The sequence below is a fragment of the Myotis daubentonii genome, chromosome X (assembly GCF_963259705.1).
Source record: "Myotis daubentonii chromosome X, mMyoDau2.1, whole genome shotgun sequence".
NCBI lineage: Eukaryota > Metazoa > Chordata > Mammalia > Chiroptera > Vespertilionidae > Myotis > Myotis daubentonii.
The window spans coordinates 31,103,279-31,128,820 of record NC_081861.1 but is presented as its reverse complement, the minus strand read 5'-3'; the positions used below and the strand labels follow the sequence as shown (position 1 = coordinate 31,128,820).

The 25,542-nt window shown below is 44.5% G+C and overlaps 1 protein-coding gene across 1 annotated transcript; it reads left to right on the top strand.

Moving 5' to 3' along the window:
• The first annotated feature begins 781 nt into the window (after window positions 1-781).
• On the top strand, window positions 782-23,526 carry UTP14A (UTP14A small subunit processome component). The gene is made up of 15 exons (XM_059680230.1): window positions 782-922; window positions 1,793-1,868; window positions 2,538-2,608; window positions 3,744-3,808; window positions 6,363-6,505; window positions 6,792-6,947; window positions 11,512-11,631; window positions 11,729-11,823; window positions 12,743-12,866; window positions 12,947-13,024; window positions 15,306-15,699; window positions 18,303-18,697; window positions 19,660-19,853; window positions 19,967-20,066; window positions 23,108-23,526. The coding sequence occupies exons 1-15, from the start codon at window positions 897-899 to the stop codon at window positions 23,369-23,371; spliced, it is 2,301 nt and encodes a 766-aa protein (XP_059536213.1). The 5' UTR covers window positions 782-896; the 3' UTR covers window positions 23,372-23,526.
• Window positions 23,527-25,542: the final 2,016 nt, after the last annotated feature.

Sequence of the window (25,542 nt, the reverse complement as noted above, 5' to 3'; positions counted from 1 at the left end):
TATATTTGAAATATTTTCTAGCCCTAGCCGATTTGGTTCAGTGGATAGAGCGTTGGCCTGCAGACCAAAGGGTCCCAGGCTCGATCTGGTCAAGGGCATGTACTCTGGTTGTAGGCTACTCTCTGCAGGGCCATGGTCAGGGCTCCTGCAGGAGGCAACCAATGGATATGTTTCTCTCGCATTCATGTTTCTCTCTCTTTCCCTCTCCCTAAAAACCAATGGAAAAATACTAGTATCCTCGGGTGAGGATTAACAAAAAACAAACAAACAAAACTTATGGGAGATGAGGGAGTTGCAACCACCGACCCTGGATGAAACTGTTACATAGGGAAGGAGGAACCTAGAGAGCTGCGATGACAAGAAGGCACAGGAGGAGAGGGGATTTTTCCTGAAGAGAAAATTTGCTTTGTTCACTGATAAATCACAGGGGCATAGCACGCTGCTGGCTACCACGCAGGTGCTCAGAAAGCCTGCAGTTGGCCCGAGGCGGCTAGCAGAACGCTGTCCAACACGGACGGGAGCTGGAGCCTGGAGCCAGCAGGGACAGCGAATTCTCGGCCCATCCCCGGCCAGGCAGCACCCGCGCCCTAAGGATCTCCCACTTTGGGCCGCTCGGAAACCAGGGGCAGGAAGGAGGGACACCCATCCTGGGGACACAAGAGGGGTGGGTGGGTCCAGCAAAGCTCCGCCCACTGGCAGGCTTTACCGTTTAGGCTCCGGTGTCCCAGCAGGCCCCTCCCGAAGCAGCTCCGGTTCCTCGCAAGCCCCGGGCGGGCCGGAAATGACGCGAATCGTCACACGTGATTGGATGAAGCAGAAATTGCTTTTCAGCCGGTACGGAAATTGCCTTCCTTTTAGCTTCCGCTCCTGGTCCATGTGAGGGACAGACGGCTGAGATGAGCGGGGTTCGGACTGCGAAGAGGTGAGGGGTAAAGAAGATTCGGGAGGCTGGGTTTCAATGGGGGTCGGATTTTGAGACGTGGATGCCGTTTAACAGATTACACTTGTTTCCCTCTCAAAAATTCACTATTCTTTACTGTTTCCGCGATCCATCTTTTAAAACCCTTTTAATTTAACTTAATTCTCTCCCTAGCTGTATTCTTATCCTTGTGGTCCTGATGCGGTCTCTCCCTCTCCAGCTAAGTTAATATGTTGCATTGCTCTCATCACGTGACTCTTTTCTTCCGCTTCTTCCCCGAGTTTCAGTCCTCTGTGCAGGCAGTGCCAGTGCTGTAAACTCCCTTGTCTTGTAAACCTTTGCTGATGGGAGCCATCTGCGACGTTTTCTCCTGTGATGTTTCATCCCACCCAACCGGGGAACTAAATATAATCCGTTCAGCACAGCTTGCCTTGCAAAGACTGGTGCAGATTCCATAACTCATTTCTGGGTACCAGCAGTATTCCTTAGTTTAAGCATCTGCTTTGTTGAGAAGGTCCCAGGAAAAATTGCTTACTCATCTGCTTTCATCCAGTTCTGTTTCCTCATTCCTGGGAACAAGTGATCAAGATGTCACTTCTGAGTAAGTTGCACCTATAAAGATTTCTTCCATATGGAGGATGCTTAGAAATATTAAATGGTGAAACTGCCTTACCTCGGGCGAGCAACAGCATGTTCTGCCGCCTTCCCTAGGGTCTGATATTTTTACAGCCTCCCAAAGGTCAGTGGGAAATGCAGTGCCAATCACTGGAGGGTGTTATATCTTCTTCATGCAGTTCTGTGTGGGTATCACCAACCACTGTTCACCTCTTGTTATTTCAACTGATAATATTTCTCTTTTATCTCCTTTAACAGCCTTCTGGCTCTAAGGGAACAGGAAGGACTAGAAGATTTGCCAAATGACTACCCCTTGAGCACCAGTGAAGATGAGGTGGGCAACAGTCGCTAAACTGTCTTCTCCAGTTCCCTTCCGCCTCAAAGTTAGGCAGCACATTCCTGGAAAGGAAATAGGTGGCAAAATTGTTTACATTTGTGCAGGTCTTGCAAATAAATTACAACCACTTGTTTAGTGTTTCATGTAGAAGATACTATATTAAGTGCTGTGGGAATTTGAAGACTGTATAAGATACAGTCACTGTCTTCAAGTTGATTAAGTATAGTTGAGTATATAAGAACAAAACATATGGTCCTCATTATAGGATTTTCCTATTTCCCAGATTTGGATTTGTGTAGAGAGTTATTTAAGTGTCTGACTGTAATATACATAATTAAGCTGGATCTCCAACAGATGCTATAGGAATGCCAGCTCTTTATTCTCTTGACAAAGCTACTTAGATTGGTTTTTTAATTTGAGAGTTTCTGAGTCAAATCACATTATGTTGCATACAGAAACATTATTCCCATAGCATTTTTCTTCCCCAAACAAGGTAAGACAGAAGTATAACATTACCAAGGCTCTATAATGAGGGAGTTTGGTTTTTGAAGCAGTTCTTTCAAACCTCATCTGATTCCCCACTGACCAAAAGATGGAGAGATTTTACATGGGCTTCAATTTCCACTCCCTTCATCATTCTGATGGTTTTTCCTTTTCTGTGTCTAGGGGGATGGTGGTGGAGAGCGAAAGCATCAAAAGCTTCTGGAAGCAATCAGTTCCCTTGATGGAAAGAATAGGTAACATTCCCGTCATTTGGATAGGTTGTAACCTCATTCCATGAGATTTATCTGCAACTAATATTCATTGAGTACCTACAACAGTGAAGACACAATGCCAACATCATTAAGAGCACATACTTTGGAGACAGACTGCATAGGCAAATTTTGTGATCTCTCTGCACCTCAATTTCTTCAACTAGAAAATAAGATTAATAATGGTACCTACCTTATAGGGTTGTGACATTTAAATGAGTTAATAAATGTAAAGGTCTTAAACTAATGCCCAGCATTTAGTAAACATTATGTAATTGTTGGCCATTATTGTGTTAGACCTCTGTGCATATGAATTCTTACTGAATACACATATTTTTTTTTATTTTTTTATATTTTTTTTATTGCTTAAAGTATTACAAGGGGTATTACATATGTATCCATTTTATCCCCCCGCCCTAGACAGTCCCCTAGCCTCCCCTATCACCCAGTGTCTTATGTCCATTGGTTATGCTTGTATGCATGCATACAAGTCCTTTAGTTGATCTCTTACCCCCCTACCTCCTGCCCCCCAACCCTCCCCGGCCTTCCCGCTGCAGTTTGACAATCTGTTTGAGGCAGCTCTGCCTCTGTATCTATTATTGTTCAAAAGTTTATAATGGTCTCTATTGTCCATGAATGAGTGAGATCATGTGGTATTTTTCCTTTATTGACTGGCTTATTTCACTTAGCATAATGCTCTCCAGTTCCATCCATGACGTTGCAAATGGTAAGAGTTCCTTCCTTTTTACAAGAATACACATATTTTTGAAGCATTGAGTAGACATTACTTATCCCCTTTAGAGAAGTTAATTGACTTGCCCCACAATCACTGCTCATAAGTAACATCCAGTATTAAAATCCAGGTATGTTTTTTGTTTTTAAATCCAGGTATGTTTGAATCCAAGTCCAATACCTTTTCCACTATGCCTACTTATTCTATTGCCTTGTGTTTTTGAGGGTCTGAGTCTACATTAAGAGATGGTTAGACTACCAAGTCCAGGTTAGGAACAGATTTCCTGGTTGCTTTGTGACAAAACTCTGGGAGAGAAATACAAAGAAGTATTTGTCCCCCAGCAATATGTGTCCGTTCTTTCTATATTTTGTTTTGCCTAAATTTCAGGCGGAAATTGGCTGAGAGATCTGAGGCTAGTCTGAAGGTGTCAGAATTCACGGTCAGTTCTGAAGGTAAGTTAACAAAAGAAGCTATCTGTGCATGGAGCTTGTGGAGTTCCAAAAGTATAATGTCACTTCACCACCCAGGAACTGTTTTTGATGTGATTAATGGGTCATACTTTAAATATTTACCTGTAATGGGTGAAGAAGGTGGTCAGATGCCCTTGAGTTTCTTCCATTTCTAGAAGAAAGCATAGAAAGGCCATGGTCAAGGTCTTCCAGTGAGCTTGATGAGCTACTTCATGGAGAGAGGGACATGAATGAAGATAGCTGCCTCTCATTAGCTTAATCATGTCCATGTTTTCATTTTTATTTTTATTGATTTTTTTTTTACAGAGAGGAAGGGAGAGGGATAGAGAGCTAGAAACATTGATGAGAGAGAAACATCGATCAGCTGCCTCCTGCACACCCCCCACTGGGGATGTGCCCACAACCAAGGTACATGCCCTTGACCAGAATCGAACCTGGGACCCTTCAGTCCGCAGGCCGATGCTCCATCCACTGAGCCAAACCGGTTAAGTCCATGTTTTCATTTTTATTTCAGTTCTCACAGTGCTTTGAGTTTCGACCAGCAGATAATTTCTCTGCTAGAGCTCCAATAAGTCAAGTTACTTACTTGAGGGCCTTCACCTAGTACAGTGATGGCGAACCTATGACACACATGTCAGAGGTGACACGTGAACTCATTTTTTTGGTTGATTTTTCTTTGTTAAATGGCATTTAAATATATAAAATAAATATTAAAAATATAAATCTTTGTTTTACTATGGTTGCAAATATCAAAAAATTTCTATATGTGACACAGCACCAGAGTTAAGTTAGGGTTTTTCAAAATGCTGACATGCTGAGCTAGGTCCTACTACAATGTTTCAGCCTTTTTTTCTCTTTTTGGCTTCCTGGGGAGCCTTTTTATATACTTTGTTTCTTCACTATCTCCCCTACCCCCTTTGTTGGATAGGGTTGAGCTTCAGAGGGACACAAAACTTTGTAATATCCAAGATTCTTTTCACACACTCCCCCAAGAACCAATTTTCACCCCCTGGGTGGGGGAGTGACCTCACCCCTGTGAGAATTCCTGATTGAGTAAATGGCAGAGTTGGGATTTCAACCTGATACCAAGTCTAGATGCCAAAACTTTGTAACCATATTCACAACTTACGAAGCTTAAATAAGTTACATTCTTTTAGTAACCACTACCTATCACTTCCCAGAACAAGTAACAATGTATTCTTCCAGGCCTGTTCATTCAGCAAATACTTCCTGTGCTTCTACTATGTATCAGTTTCAGAACAGTTTAGATCAGTGCTTTTCAACTGGTGTGCCACAAGAATTTTTAAAACGTGCAATACCTATTTAGTCAGTGACACTTGACCTTCTTCCCCTTAGATTATCAGATTTTAAAAAAATGACAGTGACAACAGCCAACACAACAATAGCCATCCAGTGTGAATGAATCAAAATTATACCTTTTCTTTGTCAGATCAATATATATATTTTGGTGTGCTGCAGAATTTTAATAATTAGTTGATGTGTGCTTTGAGATGATAAAGGTTGAAAATCACTGGTTTAGATATTGGGCTATATAAAGAATAATACACTGATATCATGAGGCTTACATTCTAGTGGGATGTGGAGACAATAGAAAATTAAAACAGGATGATGCAATAAAGAGATATGAATGACAAGAAAAGTCAATCATGCAAATGGGGGAAAGCATTCCAGGCCAGAGGGCAGCTGGTACAAAGGCTGTAAGGAAGAAATAGGATCGTATGTTTGAAGAATAGGAAGTGTGGCTGGAACATAGTGGAGGTGGGGGTGACACAGCATTGGAATGACAGACCAAGATCCCATATAGGGACCAGATCCCATAGGGCTGTGTCGTTTAGATCCATCTGGTTGGCCTTCCATATCCTTGGTTATCACATCATTGCCTTCAACCAACCATGATTGCAAATATTTGAATTAAAAAACACCAGAACATTCCAAAAGGCAAAGCTTGAATTTGCCACACACTGAACACTAGGCTGAATCCTTGCGAATCAAGTGATGTGTAGGCATACCCTCCTACAGCCTATATGCAAAATATAGGTTACAGCAAATATGACACCATTTGATGTAAGGGACTTGAGCATCCTTAGATTTTGGTATCCACAGGGTCTTATAACCAAACTGCCATGGATACCAAGGGATGATTATAATTCCAAGTATAATGGGAGCCATTGGAGGATTTTCAGCAGGATCGTGATGTGCTGTGATTTGCATTTTCAAAATATCACTTTGGATGCTGTGTGAAGAATGAATTGCAGTGGGGCAAGAGTGAAAGCAGAAAGACCATCAGAAAAGCAAATGGCTTTTGAAAATTAATTTTCTTCTACCCTCCCTACCCATGTGAGAATGAAGGAAAGTGATCATACCACTATAGCTAGTGATTAAAGTAAGAGAATTATTCCTGCTTCCCTGCATATTTGCCTTTCTGCCGGCATTTTCTACCCAGATATCCGCCTGTGTGATAATTGAGATTTGGCCTCACTTATCAGTCTGACCAGAAAGTTTGGCCTTTCTACAGGATCAGGAGAAAGATTAGTCCTTTCAGATCTGCTTGAGCCCGTTAAAACTTCATCCTCATTGGCCACTGTGAAAAAGCAACTGAATAGAGTCAAATCAAAGAAGACTGTGGAGCTACCCCTTAACAAAGAAGAGGTTGAGCGGGTGAGTTAAAAAGTATCCAATAAGAGGAAGAAATTGAACTAATGAGGAAAAACAGGGTAAGAAGGGAAGGAGGGGGAAAGCCAGACAAATGGAAGGGGAAGTTGTGATTGCCTCACCCTGAAAAAGATTAAAACTATCCTGGGGAAAGTGCATTCCTGAGAAGTAAACAAGAGCTTATCTCTAACATCCTGTTCCTTGGGCTAAGAAACATTGCCTCCTAATTTCCCACTAGTCCTTTGAGTTTGTTGCCTAATTTTGTGGCTCTTGTGTTTCTTGCCTGCTTCAGATCCATAGGGAAGTGGCATTCAATAAAACCTCACAGACGCTCTCCAAATGGGATCCCATCGTTCAGAAGAACCGACAAGCAGAACAGCTGGTTTTCCCCCTGATGAAGGAGCAGTCAGCCTTTGCTCCCATTGAGCATGTGCTTAACGGCTGGAAGGTAAGTGCTATGCAAGGAAACCGCACCTTGGAAAGTGAAGTTACGTAATGTGGAGATTGCAAGGTCTGCCATTGATTTGGTTGGGCATGTTAAACTGAAATTCCAGCTGCGGTCATTATAGTCTGTCAGTCAGAAAGGGAGAGAAGGGGGTAGCAAGATTCATTGTCAGCTGTGCAATAGCCAGTCACAGTGGCTCTATAGTTGCTCTTCATCAGTTTGTAGCATATAATACACATGGTTATTTCTGTGTTTTTGTGTTAAAACATCCAATTGCCATTAGAGAAAAAACATGATGCATTCTTTTTCATATCCCAGTTTTTATAGTAAAAAGCTTTCAAAGCCACATTCTGATCTGGGGGAAAATCAGGAACTCAGCAGACCCAAAGTTTGCTTATAAAGGAATATCACCTTAAAATATAACATTGTGCCCAGCTGGCATGGTTCAGTGGTTGAGCCTGGACCTATGAACCAGGAGGTCACGATTCAATTCCCAGTCAGGGCACATGCCTGGGTTGCGGGCTCAATCCCCAGTGTGGGACAAGCAGGAGGCAGCCGATCAATGATTCTCTCTTGTCATTTATGTTTCTATCTTTCTCTCCCTCTCCTTTCCTCTCTGAAATCAATAAAAATATATTCAAATTTAAAAAATAAAGTGTGGCTGTAGGAAGGAAGGGAGACTTCAGGAAAAAAAATTAAGAGATAATATAATTTGTACGATTCAAAAAAGTCTGACCTACCTCTGACCCCATCTGATCATTTTTACCCCATACTCATCCGGATGTAACCACTTCTGTAAGTTTTTTTGTTATTGTTAACTTGAGTTTTACTGATATATTTGTGTTTACCTTATTTTTGTCAAAAAGGTAGTAGTACGCTACTACACTGCACCTTGCTTTTTCAAATGACAGTGTAATTTTGGAGATCGCAGGAAAATGATGAGATGAGAGGTGAAGATTGCACTAATAATGGTACCTCTACTCCCAGGAACTCCCTGTGCAAGAAGATAGAGTGACCTAGAGACTGTCTATTGAATCTGTTGGACCATTCATGCCAAGATTCATTTTTGAGAAATGACGCCAGTGTGGCACAAATAACGAAATGCTTAGGTCAGGGGGTGCTTTCTAGCTAGCAACTCTCAGTTCTCTTCTTACACTTAGAGTGCAAAGTACCATGGACTAGTAATATACTAGTATTTCTGAAGATTAAGAATCCAAAAAGTCACCTGGCCAGTGTGGCTCAGTTGGTTGAGCATCATCCCATGCACTGAAAGGTCACTGATTTGATTCCAGATTGTAGGCTTGATACCCAGTCAGGGTTCATGCAGGAGGCAGCTGATGGATTTCTCTATCATAGCAATATTTTTCTCTCTTTCCCTTCCCCTCTCTCTCTCTTAAAATTAATAAAAACTTTTTTTTTAAAAAAAGAATCAGCCCAGCCAGAGTGGCTCAGTTAATTGAGCAGTTCAGTTGGTTGAGCATTGTCCTGTACACAGAAAAGTTTCCAGCTTGATTGCCAGTCAGGGCACATACCTGGGTTGCGGGTTCGATCCCCAGTCAGGACGCATATGGAGGGCAACCAATCGATGTTTCTCATATTGATGTTTCTCTCTCTCCCTCCCTCTATGTATGTCCTTGGATGAGGATTTAAGAAAAACAATCCAAAAAGTCTTGGTTAAATGGGATAATGCATGTGAAAGTATTTGTAAACTGCAAAGTGCTAAAAATGATGTAAGATAACTCTTCTCAGCCCCCCTCTCCTTCCCTCCACTAGCAGTTTGCAGAGTTTTCACCTCAAAACCCTTGTTTTTCAAGGGTTGTTATGCCCTCAAAAGGGGAGGGGGAATCCCATTGCTAGAAAATGCTGCCTGCCCCGATTGGAGATTGGCAATTCACAATATACATTAGCTTTTTAAAGGCTATGAAAAGATAGTAGAGAAATCCCTTTGACTTACTCTAACCCAGAGTGTACAAACTGATGTTTCTAACTCTCTATCCCTCTCCCTTCCTCTCTGTAAAAAAATCAATAAAATATATTTTAAAAAATAGAAATAAAAGAAACATCGATGAGAGAGAAACATGGATCAGTTGCCTCCTGCACACCCCCTACTGGGGATGTGCCCACAACCTAGGTACATGCCCTTGACTGGAATCGAACCTGGGACCCTTCAGTCCGCAGGCCGACGCTCTATCCACTGAGCCAAACTGGTCAGGGCCAAGTTGACACTATTGACACATTGTTAAAAATTCCTGCCTTGGCTTCTGTGATAACCTCCTGATTTTTATCTATCTGACTTTCTTAGTCCTTTTTATTCTTGCGCTGTAAGTTCCGTGACTTTTGACTATCAACTGTATATGCTACAGATTATTCTCAAGCCCTTCCTTCTGAGCTCCAGTCCCAGATTCCATATGACTAGCAGGCCTCACCTGGGTCTCCCCTATGCATTTTAAATTTCACACACAACAAAGTAAACCTGGCATTTTCCTTCCCCAGACTCCCAAACCTGTACCACCACCTTCATTCTATAACTCAGTCACTTTGGTTGGAAATCTCAGCCATCTCATTTCTCCTTCCGTTGACTCCTCCCCAGCCCAGGCAGTGAGCTAGTGTGTGAATTCTGTCTCTGTGACAGCTCTCAGATCCCTGGCTCTTCTTCTCATTTTCATTTTCAGCTTTCATTTGCAACTTTACATACAGAGTAGGGCAAAGGTAGGAAAAGAATAATAATTGATAAATAATAATGCAAGAATAAACTCTGTGTTTTGTGTACTCATAATTGTAAACCTACTTTTGCCCCACCCTGTATACCCTCTTACACAATCACCAGGATTTGCTTTCTGAAACAAAACTAATTGTCACGCTCCTTCTTAAAATCCTTCAGAAGTTCTCCAATTGTAGAATGAGACAAACACTGAGCATTTTAGCTGCACTGGACAACACACTGTCCGCTTACACACTTCTCCTTTTCATATATCTGTTTTTGCTTATACTAATATCTCCACTTGGCCCTCTCCTTTACAGAACTGTACTTACTCCTCAAACAAAGCCTAATTCCAAAAGTAAGTCTCTTCCTTCCCAAAGCCTAACTCACCCCCCAATCAGAATTAATTGTTTCTCTGTGATTACTCCTTTGGACTAACATTTAACCTATTATGTTGTTAGTGATGGATTTGTCTCTTTCCTCTGAAAGGCTGTGAGCTCTATGAGGACAGGAATGAGCTTAATCAATTGTGTATTCTAGCACCCTCTACAAGTACCTACAATGTAGCTGCAATCAATAAATATTTGTAAATTGAATTGAATTGGAGGGAGATTACAATATTGTAATATAAATCACTTTGTAGCCTGTGATTGATCACTACTACAAATACTAAAAATGGAAGAATGTGTACCTTTACTATTCAATAGAATAGGTTTATGGTTAAATCAATAGCAGTGTAATGTATGATGATGTGTGTTTATGCATTTGTCTAGATATTTGTAAGTTTGAGACTGACCATGATATATATGAAAACCACATATAAAGTGTGTATGTGGTTTGAAACTGGCTCTGTTGCCTAGGGCTATCTTTGTACCTTGCCAAAATGGACTGTGTCGTGATTGGCCTGACTATTTTAGCCACCCTTACATTATCGGTCAAGCAGTAAATGAGGTGTTTGGCTGACAAGTGAAGTAACTTGTTCACAGTCCATTCGTTCCATTCATGTAGACACTACCTAGCATGCAAAGTTTACTGCAAACTGAGGAACTAGAGCCCAAGTTAGAAGATGACTAGAATTAAATTTGAACTCTCAGGAAGCCAGTTATGTGAAGGTCATATTTTTTTAAAATATATTTTATTGATTTTTTACAGAGAGGAAGGGAGAGGGATAGAGAGTTAGAAAGATCGATGAGAGAGAAACATCGATCAGCTGCCTCCTGCACACTCCCTATTGGGGATGTGCCCACAACCAAGGTACATGCCCTTGACCGGAATCGAACCTGGGACCCTTGGGTCTGCAGGCCGACGCTCTATCCACTGAGCCAAACCGGTCAGGGCTGAAGGTCATATTTTTAAAGGCAGTGTCTTTTTGTGCTCATCTTAGACCTAATCTCCCCTTCCCTCTAGAGATATTTTTAAAAGGAAGCTTATATGAAATCTGAGATTCCTATCTATACCATATGTATAACAACACAGGGGCCATTTTGTTTTGCAACTATCAAAACTGATATTTGGTACTGCTTTTCCTCTTTCCTGCCAGCATTTACTTTAAGGGCATCCTGCTTCTATTCTTAAGAGAATGGCATTCTGTTTTAAATATATTAATAATACAAACAGAGTGATACTCAGTAATATTAGAAACTAGCCTCAGAGTCTCCTTGCTGAAGTTGTCTTAAATCAGAATAAAATAAGGCTTTATCTGCACAGCTGGGCAGCAAAACTGGAACCCCTTCTCTTGCTGTAATAGCCAATCCTGTCCAGTTAGTGATTCTAATTATGGCATCAAAGTAGATGGTCATAGGACTGGAAAGAGGAAGACAGTGGGAGCATGGCTTAAGACTCAGGATGTTTTCTAATGTCTTTAAGGCAAGAACACCCCTGGAGCAGGAGATTTTTAACCTCCTTTGTAAGAACAAGCAGCCAGTGACAGACCCTTTACTGACCCCTGTGGAAAAGGCCTCTCTCAAAGCCATGAGCCTGGAAGAGGTAAGTGTGATAGGCCTTTTATACACTCAGGCAGGGCCTGTTTCTCCCAGCATTTGCTCACAAGCCCAGGAGTCACTGTAAATCTCATTCACTGTAGGCTAAGATGCGCCGAGCAGAGCTTCAGAGAGCCCGGGCCCTGCAGTCTTACTATGAGGCCAGAGCTCGAAGAGAGAAGAAAATCAAAAGCAAAAAGTAAGGAGCTATACCTGAAACCAATATAATTTTATTAACCAATGTCATCCCAATAAATTCAACAAAAAAAGTTAAAAAAAAAAAATAGGTGGCCCGGCCAATGGCCAATTTGGCTTAGTGGTTGAGCGTTGACCTATGAACCAGGAGGTCATGGTTCAGTTCCCAATCCGGGCACATGCCTGGGTTGTGGGCTAGATCCCCAGTGTGGGGCTTGCAGGAGGCAGCCAATTAATAATTCTCTCTCATCGATATTTCTATCATCTCTGAAATCCATAAAAATACATTTTAAAAAAATAAAAATTGGTATAATTACCATTTAAAATAATAATGTAAAAAATAGATATGGAGACCCATGCTAACTAGCCTTGGGTTCCATGAAAGAAAGTGAGGTGAAAAGAACCTTTGACGTGGCAATTGAGGTCATGTAGAAGAGGTCACAAATAGGAGCGACTAACCTTTCTTTTCCCTGAGACCAATCTCATAAAAGTGTTGCCTGCTTCACTAGTGCCCTCTCCACTGGCTTTGGCTTTCTATCTTGGTTGTTGATAAACAAGACGCCTGCACAATTACTTTGTCTCCTTTCCAGGGTGTGACAGAGTGATTCTGCAGAATGAACTCTGAATTCTATAGCTGTTGAGGCCAGCAGAGCTTCCTTCCTATCTTTTTGCCTGTTTGGAACATGTCCTATTCTTCCTTGCACTATAGGTTTGTTCTGCAGAGGTCTGCCCTGTGGGCTGCAGGGAATGAGAGGCCTGCCAGCACTCTCAGGTCCCAAAGTGGCTCCCTCCCATCACCTAGCTCTGTGATGTCCATTCTGGCTTCCGCATAGGGAAACCTCTTGGTAGTAGGGACACTTTTGTGTGTGGCATCATTGTTTCCACTGAATCTCTTTCCTTGTACCTCTCTCATTGCCCTGTAGGTATCACAGAGTTCTGAAGAAAGGAAAGGCCAAGAAAGCCCTAAAAGAGTTTGAGAACCTGCGGAAGACCAATCCTGCTGCTGCACTGGAAGAACTGGAAAAACTTGAAAAGGCTAGAATGATGGTGAGGCTGCCTCTTGCCCTACCCCTGAACCACCTTTCCCCAGAAAGCAATACGGATCTCACTCTCTCCTTTCTTTCCAGGAGCGAATGAGCCTTAAGCACCAGAACAGTGGAAAATGGGCAAAGTCAAAGGCAATTATGGCCAAATATGACCTGGAGGTAAGAGACCATGAGGATGAGAGAATGGGTGGAATTGGAGGAAAGAAACAGAGTTGGGTAAGAGCCATGAGAGTGGATGGAAAACCAGGAATCTAAAAAGGTATCAGAAAAAATAATAATCTATCCTATCTAATAATAGACAAACATGGTAATTAACCGTACCTCCGACACGCTTCCCATTGGCTAATCAGGGCGATATGCAAATTAACTGCCAACCAAGATGGCGGCCGGCAGCCAGGCAGCTGAAGCAAACAAGAGGCTTGCTTGCTCCAGTGATGGCGGAAGCCAAGGTTCCCCGCCTGCTGCTGCCGGCCTCTGAGCTACAGTCTAAGAAACAATGTTGCAATTATAGAAGCTAAACAAACCCCAGAAACCTGCTTTCAGCCAGCCGGGCCTCAGAGCTGGAGCTGCAACAGTGTTTCAATTATAGAAGCCAAATAAACCCAGATCCCTGCTTTCAGCAGCCAAAGTCTCAGAGCTGGAGCCAAGCCTCAGAGCTAAAGCTGGCTCTCAGTTCCAGTGAAAGCCATAGAAGGTAAATAAATCCCAGAATAAAATAAAAAAAATTAAAAAAGGAGAGGTTGGGAGCTTCAGTCACCCGCCAGCCTGAAAACGGCCCTCAGTCCCTCATCCAGACTGGCCAGGCACCCCAGCGGGACCCCCACCCTGATCCGGGACACCCTTCAGGGCAAACCAGCCAACCCCCACCCGTGCACCAGGCCTCTATCCTATATAGTAAAAGGGTAATATGCAAACTGACCCTAAAAGCAGAACAACTGGGAATGACTGGTCACTGTGGCACACACTGACCACCAGGGGGCAGATGCTCAATACAGGAGCTACCCTCTGGTGGTCAGGGCGCTCTCACATGGGAGGAGCTCTGCTCAGCCACAAGCCAGGCTGATGGCTGCCAGTACAGCGGTGGTGGTGGGAGCCTCTCCTGCCTCCTCAGCAGCGCTAAGGATATCTGACTGCAGTTTAGGCCTGCTCCCCGCTGGCAAGTGGACAACCCCCGAGGGCTATCAGGCGAGAGGGATGTCTGATTGCCATCTTAGGCCCAATCCCCCAGGGAGTGGGCCTAAGCCAGCAGGTCGTCATCCCCTGAGGGGTCCCAGACTGCCAGAGGGCACAGGCCAGGCTGAGGGACCCCCACCTCCCCCCCCCCCGAGGGCACAAATTTTTGTGCACCAGGCCTCTAGTATATATATAAAAGGCTAAGTGACTGGCCGTCCGTCTGACCATCTGACTAACTGACCTGCTGGTACATATGATGCACACTGGCAATTTAAAAATAAACATTTACCACACAAATCTTCTAATTAATTTCCTTTCATTGTGCACGAATCTGTGCACCGGGCCACTAGTAATAAAATAAAAAGGTATCAGAAAAATCTCTAAGGCAGAGAGGAAAATGACCAGGAACAAGGTGGAAAAGGAGACATGGAAGGGGAAAAGAGCATTGAAGGAAAATCCAGTTAAAGAGGAGAGGAAAAAAAAAAAAAATATATATATATATATATATATATATATACACACACACACACACACACACACACACACACACATACATACATACTAGAGGCCTGGTGCACAAAAATTTGTGCACTGGGGTGGGTCCCTCAGCCCAGCCTGTGTCCTCTCGCAGTCGGGGGCCCCTTCCCCTGGCTGCTGGCAACAGTTTTCCTCTGGTGCCCGGAACCCAGGCCTTCGTTCTTCACTGGGAGGGGCCCCGGCCCCGGGGGCGTGGCCGAGGCTGGCGCGGAAAGCAAGGATAAGCCCTTGCTCGCCACGTGTGGGCCCCGGGGGCATGGCAGAGGCCAGTGCGGCGGGCTTCCCTCTTTGCTCTTTGCTCGCCACGCCGGCCTTCGCTCGCTGCTCCTGCCCGGGGCCAGCCGGCTTCGCTCCATTGCTTGGCACCTACGTATGCAAATTAACCGCCATCTTTCTTGGTGGTTAACCACCATCTTTCTTGACAGTTAATTTGCATATTGCCCTGATTAGCCAATGGGAAGCGTAGCGAAGGTACGGTCAATTACCCTTTTTGTCTTATTAGGATATATATATATAATGTTTCACATGTTGGTTCCTTGAGGACAAAGAATTTGACTTCCATTTTATTCCATAGCTAGTAACACAGTGGTATATGTACAGTTTAAACAGTAAGCACCAGTAAGAAATACTTAAGTCAGATTGAGAGGAGGCAGCTTTAAGAAATGGACCAGGAAAGGTGTTATTGCAATCACTAATGACAAGGCACACGTGCTATGACTCCTTCCTCCAGGCTCGCCAGGCTATGCAGGATCAGTTGGCCAGGAACAAAGAACTGACCCAGAAAGTCCAGGTGGCCTCTGAGAGTGAGGAAGAGGAGGGAGGTGAGGAAGAAGAGGGTGATCTCCTTGTCCCTGATGCGGTGAATGAGGCACACATGACTGCAGATGGACCGAACCCCTGGATGGTCAGGAATCACTCTGGTGATGCAAAAGAGGCTGAAATCCAGAAGGACCCTGAACAACTTCCAGAGCCCATGGCCAACGAGGCTTCTGAAAGTGAGGAAGAAGAAAGACCAGTGGCAGAGGAAGAAATTTTGTTGAAAGAATTTGAGGAAAGGCGATCGCTTAGGAAAAAGTCGGGGCTCAACCAGGATGCCAAGCCAGTGGGCAGACAAGAAACAAAAGGTGAGTTGTGGTGGACCGGAAGGGAGAGCTTAGTACAAATGCTATGGACCAACTGTGAGAGGAAGACCGTGCCCACCCACACACACCGCAGAATGATGAGGCTCTAGGGACTTTCAAGGGAGTGTTGTGGGTCCTGAAGAGAAAACAGATGATCATAATTACCATTTTTCTTCAAAGGCATTTAATAAGTGGTCATCTGCATGGCTGTATAATGTGTGTTCCAACACGCTTTCTGCTCTTGAGGTCTTGCACTCTTCAGAAAGGCAGGGCTACAGCATCCTTGAAGTCAGGGCAGCCGTCACCATTGCTGGTACCCACAAACCAGAAAGAAGTATACATGGGGGGATGGCAAATCTGAAAATCCCTCACACCCACAGACATAGGTGATTTTGTTTTTGTTAATCCTCACCCAATGGTATTTTTTCCCATTGATTTTTTTTTAGAGAAAGTAGAAGGGTGGGGGAGAGACAGAGAGAGAGAAACATTGATGTGAGAGAGACACATCAATCAGTTGCCTCCTTGCACATGCTGGAGATCAAGCCTGCAACTGAGGTACATGCCCTTGACTGGAATCACACCCACGACCCTTCAGTCCGTGGGCTGACGCTCTATCCACTCAGCCAAACTGGCTAGGGTATGAGGTATTATGAAGCATCTTCAAATTATGGCTGTAGTGTTCTGTATTGTTTGTTAAGTAGGAATGGCATTTTTAGCACTTCATAAATGCTGGCTGATACATGATACGGGGTAAGACTTTCCGGACAGGAATTAATGACTTCACAAGGTATGTGGTAAATTAGAATTTTTACCCCAATGCTCAGATTCATTTGTGTATTATATCTTCTACTAGTTATCTTGAAGAGATTTTACGGTAACAGTGTTAGGTTAGCACCTTTAGGCAGGTCAGAGAGCTCCCGTTCTGAGGAAAAAGCAGGTCATCAAAGCCTGCTTGGGAAACTACCTACATTCACAATCACCTGGCTATCTGGACAGAATCTTTGGTCTGATTATATTTCCTATAGTAATAATGCATTTGGGTGACAGCAGGAATCTGTTTTTATTTTATTTTTAATATATTTTTATTGATTTCAGAGGGGAAGGGAGGGATTGAAACATCAATGATGAGAGAGAATCACTGACTGGCTGCCTCCCGCACGCTCTGCACTGGGGATCCAGCCCGCAACCCAGTCATGTGCCCTGACCGGAAATTGAACCATGACCTCCTGGTTCATAGATTGACGCTCAACCACTAAGTCATGCAAGCCGGGCAAGAATCTGTTTTTCTATGGCCAAAAATGATAAGAGTTGTCACTTAGAATGTATTATAAGGCCTTTACTTGGGATTTTCACCTGGAGAGTTCTGGGGTTAATAGTTACAATCAGTTACTTCCAAGAGGATTTTGGAGAGCAGTGCTGTAGGCCAAGGTCATGGGGCAGTGTCTCTACAACCACAGGAAAGCAGCCACATCCTCCTGAGCCCCCTCAAAAGTTGGCCATCTAGCTAAATGCGTAGAGCAATTGCTTGTGGTATGGAAGGTGGATTTGGATTTCCTTGGATGATAAAAATAGAATGTTACCAACCCTTTGGGGAAATAGTGGGAAGTCATGGACCCCACACAAAGTGGACAAGGAAACTTGGTCCTTGAAGAATAAACGTAGATGTATCCAAAGTCCAGATCTCAAGTAGTTCTTCCAGTGGCTTCAAGCCAGAGCTAGAGAGCAAGGTGAACTTGGGAATGGAGGCAACTTGAGTCAATTCAGGGGACAGTTGAGAAGTGTGTCACTGCCATGTTTCCTCAGGGCTCTCAGAGACCAGTGGTATTTACTCATATGGTGCTGGTGACTGGAAAGTGCAAGCTACTTGACTCAGCCATAACAGGTCATGAAATACTGCTTTAAGATAAAACAATGCTGGATAAGGTTTTTACAAATAGGACATTACAATGTAAATTATAAATAGTAAATCACACTTTTTAGGAATTACAAATATTAAATTACAATGAAGTTGCATTCAGAGGCCACCTGTTCATTAAAAAGGCCTTTTTAAAATTTGGGACTTGGACCTTGGCCGGTGTGGCTCAGTTGGTTGAGTGTCATCCTGTGCACTGAAAGGTCGCCGCTTCAGTTCCAGGTCAGGGCACATGCCCAGGTTGCTGGCTTGATCCCGGGTGGGGGAGCGTGCGGGAGGCAGCTGATCAATGTTTCTCTCTCACACTGATATTTCTCTCTCCCTTTCCCTTTCTCTCTCTCTTAAAAAAAATCAATAAAAGCATATATTTTTTTAAATGTTAAAATTTGGAATTTGAGGCCATTTCCCCAACCAGGGTTTATCTACTGTATGAGGCAATTAAGTCACAGTTCCTGTTATAGAGTGAGTCATTTGCAAAGTTGGGAATAGGGCCCAACATGCTGCTTTTAACTACTCAACTCCATTACCTTGCTACTTGATAGGTAATTATTAGTGCGCTCCTCTTCATTGGGATGCCTCGGTGCCCAACCCCCAGTGGGTGCTCTACAGATGCTCACTGAGAGTGTTCAGTAAGTGCTCATTGACTAAGCAACATCCAACCTCCTTTTCTGACAGCTTTCATTTCTTCCTCCAGATTCTAGCACCCAGGAGGTGCTATCCGAACTGAGGGCACTGTCTCGGAAACTGAACAAGGACAGCCATCAGTGCAGGAAGCAAAACGTGGGTTCAGCAAGGACTGTTTTGTCTGTCCAGAGAGAGGAACCTGCTGGGGAAGAAGAGGAGCCCCCGTTGCTGCAGAGGCCGGAGAGAGCACAGACTCTGGAGGAGCTAGAGGAACTGAGCAAAGAAGGCTGCTTTCAAAATGAGGAGCTTCCCAGGCCTGCGTTAGAAGGGCAGCAGTTGGAGAGGAATAATCAGCCTAGTGCTCCCAAGAAGAAAACGAAGGAACAAATGATAGATCTACAGAACATCCTAACCACCAAATCTCCTTCCGTGAAGTCTTTGGCTGTCCCCACGATAGAGGAGTTGGTGAGCAGAGCCAAGGTCCAGGGTGTCTTGGGCCATTGTGGGGGATCAGAGCTAGTGAAGAAAGTGCCCTTTTTGCACAAGGAATAGAATCAGTGAAGTTTGTTGTGCTGGGATCACATATCGGTAGTTGAGAGGCCCAGAATAGTATGGGGCCACACTGGCTCCGGTGACAATTTGATAGATGCAAATCTGTGAGTGCCACCTAGACTCCAACATCCTAAATCCTGAACCACCAAACTCTTTCTGGGGTTACTCTAAAACTGCCCTCAGAGGAAAGAGGGAGGCACTCAAAGCTCTGATGAGATCCCAGGCAGGACATTCGAAGGTGAGTCAAGGAGTTCTTGCCAAGGTTTTGTGCTATTCAGTGGGATCTCAAACGGTCCAGGACTCCCTGAATAAGTAATAGAAATTGCTCAAGTCAGGAGCCCTGGCCCTCCTTTTGAGGGCTATAAGCTGAAGGATGCCTGCATACTGGCCAGGCCACTTGGAGCTCCTCCTCCTAACACAGTCCATTCATTACTCCACCCTGCAGCTTCCTTACTGAAAGTTTAAAATTGTGTCATATGATAATGAGCTGGGGATATTGACCCTAGAGAGAAGAAAATTGGAGCATGATTGGCTACCAATCTGTATTGCAAGACCATCATTGTTCAGCACTTTCCCCCTAGAGGGCGCTAAAACGTCACCACCCAAAATTCAAGCGCTCCAGCCCAAACCACTACTCTAAAGCAAGCTGTAGCTACAGAACCTCTTAACCACAGTATCTCCCTTCCTGAAGTCTTTGGAAGTCCCCCTGTCAATAGAGAAGTTAATAAACAGAGCCAGGATCTCGGACCATTGGGGGCGGGGGGGTCAAAGCTGATCTAGAAAGTGCCAGAAAAAAGATTTTGTGGTTAGGAGGTTCTGTAGCTCCTCCTTTACCCCAAACAACCCTCTCTGTTCTCACTCTTGTTTCTTCCCAGGAAGATGAACAGGAGAGAGAGCAAAAGCAAATGATAAAGGAAGCTTTTGCTGGTGATGATGTCATCAGAGACTTCTTGAAAGAGAAGAGAGAAGCTGTGGAGGCGAGTAAGCCAAAGGACGTGGACCTGACTCTGCCTGGCTGGGGCGAGTGGGGCGGTGTGGGCCTGAAGCCCAGTGCCAAAAAGAGACGCCGGTAAGAAAGCCTGTCAAGAAGGGCACCAGGTTCGCCCAACTCACCGTCAATGCCCTCCCAGCCCTTTTGACTAAGTCCTAAGGCTCTTAGACATGCTGCTGTTTGCTTTCCAGGTTTCTCATTAAAGCACCTGAAGGTCCTCCAAGAAAAGACAAGAATTTACCAAATGTGATTATCAATGAGAAGCGAAACATCCAGGCAGCAGCTCACCAGGTAAGGGATGGAGAGCTCTTTAGTTGCCTCCTCTTTGCTGCCCAGCTCTCTTGCTTGGGAGGGACATTCTAGTGCTCTGTGGTCTAGAGGGACGTGTGATCTTGACCACGGAATCAAATCTATTTTTGTTTTTACTGACCGGCTCTGAGATGAATAATTTCAGATCGACTTTGCTGTTTTAATTACTGACCGGGAAGAAAGGTTGCGACTTACAGGGATAATCTCTGCAGCGATGGTGAGGCCTTCAGATCTGTGTTTTCAACTAGTAGCCCAGCTAACACTGGTGCAAATGGGTCTCACCAAAGGAAGAATTACTGTTCTTCAGGCTGGTATTTATAGTCAAGGTAATGTCTAAAGACTATAACATTTTTTTAAATATATTTTATTGATTTTTTAGAGAGAGGAAGGGAGAAGGATAGAGAATCAGAAACATCAATGAGAGAGAAACATCAATCAGCTGCCAAGGTAACATGCCCTTGACCGGAATCGAACCCAGGACCTTTGAGTCCACAGGCTGATGCCCTATCCACTGAGCCAAACCGGTCAGGGCAAGACTATAAAATTTGAGCTGCATCTTAAGAAAAACGAAGACGAACGGGCACTTGTTCAGTATAGTGCAAGAATTTTAAATTGTGTCATATGATAATGAGCTAGGGTTGTTTACCCAAGAGAGAAGCAAATTTGAGCAGTCTATTGGAGTGGAGTCATATAAAGTAGAAGTTAGAGGAAAGGCAGAATTCAATTCAAGGAAAAACTTTCTGCTAGTCTAGAGAGAATGTGTCGCTCTGGGGTATGAACATGTGTAGAAAGGACTCGGGAATGAAATTAGACTCAACGACTTCTATGTTCCCTTCAATTCTGAAAGTCTGTGACCCTAAGATCTGCCCCTAGCCAGTATATATTAAAATGACTTGTATGTTTCTTTCTGAAAAAAAGGGGGGGAGGGACTATTTAATAGGTACAAAAAGAGGTGAGGAAATAACATTTCAATAACACTTTATTGATTTCATTTTGTAAACTAGTCACTGCAGAAATTGAACTGTAAACACTGTATTCCCAGTTGAGGCTACATAACCAGAAAACGCAATGAACAGGCATGTATACGATAAGAGCGAGAGAAAAGGAGTGCCTCACCAGGCCAGGATTCTAGATGAAGGGCCGAGTGAGGAACTCAATAAAGACCACCCTTCCCTTCCAGGGGTCTTAGCTATTTGTTTTTAATGCAGTCACAGCAAATTGACAAATAGTTTTCCAGAATCTCCCTTGATTTTTCCTCCTTTTTTAAAAAATATATTTTATTGATTTTTTACAGAGAGGAAGGGAGAGGGATAGAGAGTTAGAAACATCAATAAGAGAGAAACATTTATCAGCTGCCTCGTGCACACCTCCTACTGGGGTTGTGCCCACAACCAAGGTACATGCCCTTGATGGGAATCAAACCCGGGACCCTTCAGTCTGCAGGCCAACGCTCTATCCACTGAGCCAGTCAGGGCTTTTTTTTTTTTTTTTTTACTGATTTCAGCGAGGAAGGGAGAGGGAGAGAGAGATAGAAACATCAATGATGAGAGATAATCATTAATCAGCTGCCTCCTGCACGCTCCCCACTGGAGATCGAGCCTGCAACCCGGGCATGTGCCCTTGACCGGAAACAAACCCAGGACCCTTCAGTCTGCAGGCTGATGCTCTATCCACCGAGCCAAACCAGCTAGGGCTGCCTCATCTTTTAAAATAAGCTATAGACTGCAAGTCCCAGCATGCAATAGAAAAAATATGCTTTATACTAAAGGGGAGACCTTCCAAAACTGAACACTCTATCCAGGTGTGTTTGTTCCTCTTGACCTGGGTGACGTACAGATCTAGCTATCAACCCCAATAAAACTTTACCTTAACCTAAAGAGAATCTTTCCTTCACTACCATCAGGACCACCTGGCAGTACTCGGCTTCTTTTGAGTGTTCCATTGAATATCTCCAAAGACTACTGATTGTAACTTCCCTTTTTTTTTTTTTTTGCTTACATCTTTTTCCTCCTCTTTGGCAATTGGGGAAGTGTTTAAAGATTATTTAAATGTCTGAAGATAGTGCTGTGGTGAGTGGCGAAGAGTGCTGGGCAAGGCAAGGAGCCTGGGTTCTGCTCTCCCTTGAGGCTCCTATTTTCTTAGGTAAATCACTTCCTGTCTCTAAGCCAAAACTGGGTCTGAGGCAGATGACCTTTGTCATTACCTTGGGCTTTCTAGCTTGGACAGTTTGTGATGCCAATGGAGGATGAAGCTAACTAAGTGTAGCAGCCTAGTAGAGTTTAAGGTTCAGGAGTAAACCTCTGGGTTCCTTAAAACATCAGTCCTGGCCCTGGCTGGTGTGCTCAGTGGTTAGAGTGTCGGCCCTAGCACCAAAGGGTTGCAGGTTCAGTTCCCAGTCAAGGGGATATACCTGGGTTTCAGGGCTTGTGCAGGAGGCAACCAATCGATGTGTCTGTCTCACATCGATGCTTCTCTCTCCCTCTTCCTCTCTCCCTCCTTCCTTCCCTAAAAATTAATGGAAAAAAATATCCTCAGGTGAGGATTAACAAAACAAACAAAAACAAAACATCAGTCCTGTTTATCAAGGAGAGGGTAAGAGGGTCACAAAGTCTATAGGGATACACAAATACCCAGGTGTTTCTTGGAGTTGCAAGGCACAAGAATAGGAAGGTTGTGTAGAAGACCCACCTGAGGACATAGCCATGGAGCTACTGTAGTGTTCCTACAGGTACGGGGGCAGTATCAGTGTGGATTTTCAACCCCTTAGATTGTTGGAGAAGCTTGGGGAGAGGGGGATCCTAAATCCAAATTAGGCCCCTCTACTCCCCAATGTCTTCAGCAGATTAGGACTCCTAAGGCTAGATGGAGGCAATGGGATGCCTTGACCTCTCAGTAGCTTCACCCACTGCCTCCCTAGAGGCAGTAGAACTGTGGCCCGTGTGCCAACACTACCTGACCAATTGCCATTGTACACCTGCACCCCAGGCGAGGCTCACGCCTAGTCACTCTGCCTTCCTTTCCAGGTGCGGGTGCTTCCATATCCATTTACCCACCATCAACAATTTGAGAGGACCATCCAGACCCCTATAGGATCTACATGGAACACCCAGAGAGCCTTCCAGAAGCTGACTACACCCAAGGTTGTCACCAAGCCAGGACATATCATTAAGCCTATAAAAGCAGAGGATGTGGGCTACCGGTCTTCCTCAAGGTCGGACCTCTCTGTCATACAGAGGAATCCAAAACAACTCTCCATACGTCACAAAAAACAGCTGAAGAAAAATTAAAGATTGAGTTGCTGGAAGAGTGACATCTTGGTGCCCAGAACCAGGACCCCACCCAGAGTGCTCCTCCATTGGCCGGGTTTTACTACAAGCTACAGAATCAATTTCAAAATTCATCAGCACACATTTTCGGAATAAAGGCATTTTTATCTATTTAACTAGAGTATATTCTGTGTCATTTTCAAGTCAGACAAAACGCCTTTGGATGTTCCCCATTGCACTTCTCTAGGTGTACTTGTCAGGGGAACTCCATTTTCTCACCAAGGATTATATAGTTAGTGCTAGGTTGGAGTGAAGTAAACCTAAACTATGATCTTAAATATATCACATCAGGCATGATCTACTGTAAATAACCATTTTTTTTTACACTCGGAGATAGTGACTAATTATTGTATATTAACCTCTGAACCTATAAACAATATGCACAATCCAAGCTATTGGATTTGGGGCTGGTCGGTGCTGAAGCTGGGCTCAGCTTTAAGTATAGCCACTGTCATTTTCTTGGCGAGTGAGCCTCCCAGCTCGCACAGGTCTTAGAGAAGCTAGCACTTTTCTCATTCTTAAGATACTGAGGTTTTACCCCTACTTTACAGATGAGGTAGAAGAGCTTTCAGAAGTAAAGCTCTATTCTCTTCCTAACTCAGGGCCAACTCCTCTCATTGATTTGATTCAAGCATTAGTCTGCTCTATGATAGTTCACCTGGGCTTCTCAGCTCTGAGGAACCTGCCTTTCTTTGGGTGACAAGAAACAGAGTTATGGACAGGGTCCCCGCAGCCAAGATTCCCAACAAGGAATTGGAGAACCCCTCTCCCCTGATTTCAAAGGAGGTAGCACTATTGTACTTCACCTCTTGCCTTGGAGGTTAGTGCCTCCAGCCTCTTTAGACCAAGACTGGGGGGTTATTTTTGTGTATTACAGACCCCTCTGAGAATTTAATTAAATTATGAACCCTCCCCAGAAAAATGCACAAATATATCTACCATCTTGCCTACAGTTTGAGGAGCTTTACAGACAGAATCCCCCCCCCCATCAACACGGCCCCCTCTTTCCAAGCATACCACTCGCCAAATAGTTTCCAAAATGTTTAGACCTCCAATGTAACTAGTCCTGATGCCTTTATTTTATAGGCAAGATTTCAGAGTAGAGGTCTCCAGTGTTACACATTAAATTAGTGGCTAAGTAGTCACTAGGACCCTAGACTAACATTGAAGCCAAAAAGCCACGCCATAAATTTCTATGAAATTCCCGTGGTAGCTGTGGGCCCCTATTACTATTGCTTATCCTCTCAAAAACCAACCCGGAGCTGGGAATTAAGATAAATACCTTGATCGTGTTTAGAGCCCAAGGGGCATTTTAAAGTTATCTACTGGACTGATATATCAGCGATCTACTTGCTGGGTTGACACCTAAGTCAGTGGCCAGTGCGGGTAAGGGGAGATGGGGAACTCCTGCCTCCGTTTAAAACACCATAAACTTCTCTTTAGAGTACAAAGCGGCCACCTCCGTCCCACCCACCACCCCCCCAAATTGAAGCGTCCAATCAAGTGCCCCCAGTAAATGGCCAATCCCCTTGTACTTTCCCGGGACCCTCCTTAGCTCTCCGTACTCCCCGAAGCCAGGAGTGATGCAAGCGACCCCATCCTTCAAAGGGGAAGGCAGGCGCCAGAACATTTATAAACGACGCCCACTTCCAGCCTTCTAAGCCCCCAAACGGATTCGACTGTTGTTCATTGGGGCTTTTTTTTTCTTTTCTTCCTCCGAACCTCCGAAGTGTTCTCCCTTCCCATTGGCCGAAGCTGCCCCTTGACGCCACCCTGGCTTTGCTCGTTGATTGGTCCATTCTGGATGTGCCCAAGCCTTTTTCCCAGGGTGTGGCGCCCCCCTCCCGCCCCCAACAGGGCTCTGACCCCTGGCTCCTCCCTTTCCCCCCCCCCAAGCCCCCCTCTCTTGTCCGAATGGTACTGCCCTGGCTTCGCTCCCCCGCGGCCCAGGCCGCTGCCCTTAGGGCCCCCGGACGGGGCGGGGCACGCTGGGGACGGGCAGAGGGCGGTGGTGGCGCCTTCCTGCCGAGCCCGAGGCCGCCCCCGCCACCCTTCTCCAGCCCTCGTAGGTCCCACTTTCTCTGAAGCAGTTTTTGTCCTGCCTTGGTAGCCCCGTGCCGTCTGCACGGCCC

Bases quoted from the DNA above. Each gene is read 5' to 3' on its own strand.
- UTP14A (XM_059680230.1), top strand. From the start codon at position 897: ATGAGCGGGGTTCGGACTGCGAAGAG. The intron at 6,948-11,511 runs GTAAGTGCTATG...AATGTCTTTAAG, and splicing joins ATGTGCTTAACGGCTGGAAG to GCAAGAACACCCCTGGAGCA. The intron at 12,867-12,946 runs GTGAGGCTGCCT...CTTTCTTTCCAG, and splicing joins TTGAAAAGGCTAGAATGATG to GAGCGAATGAGCCTTAAGCA.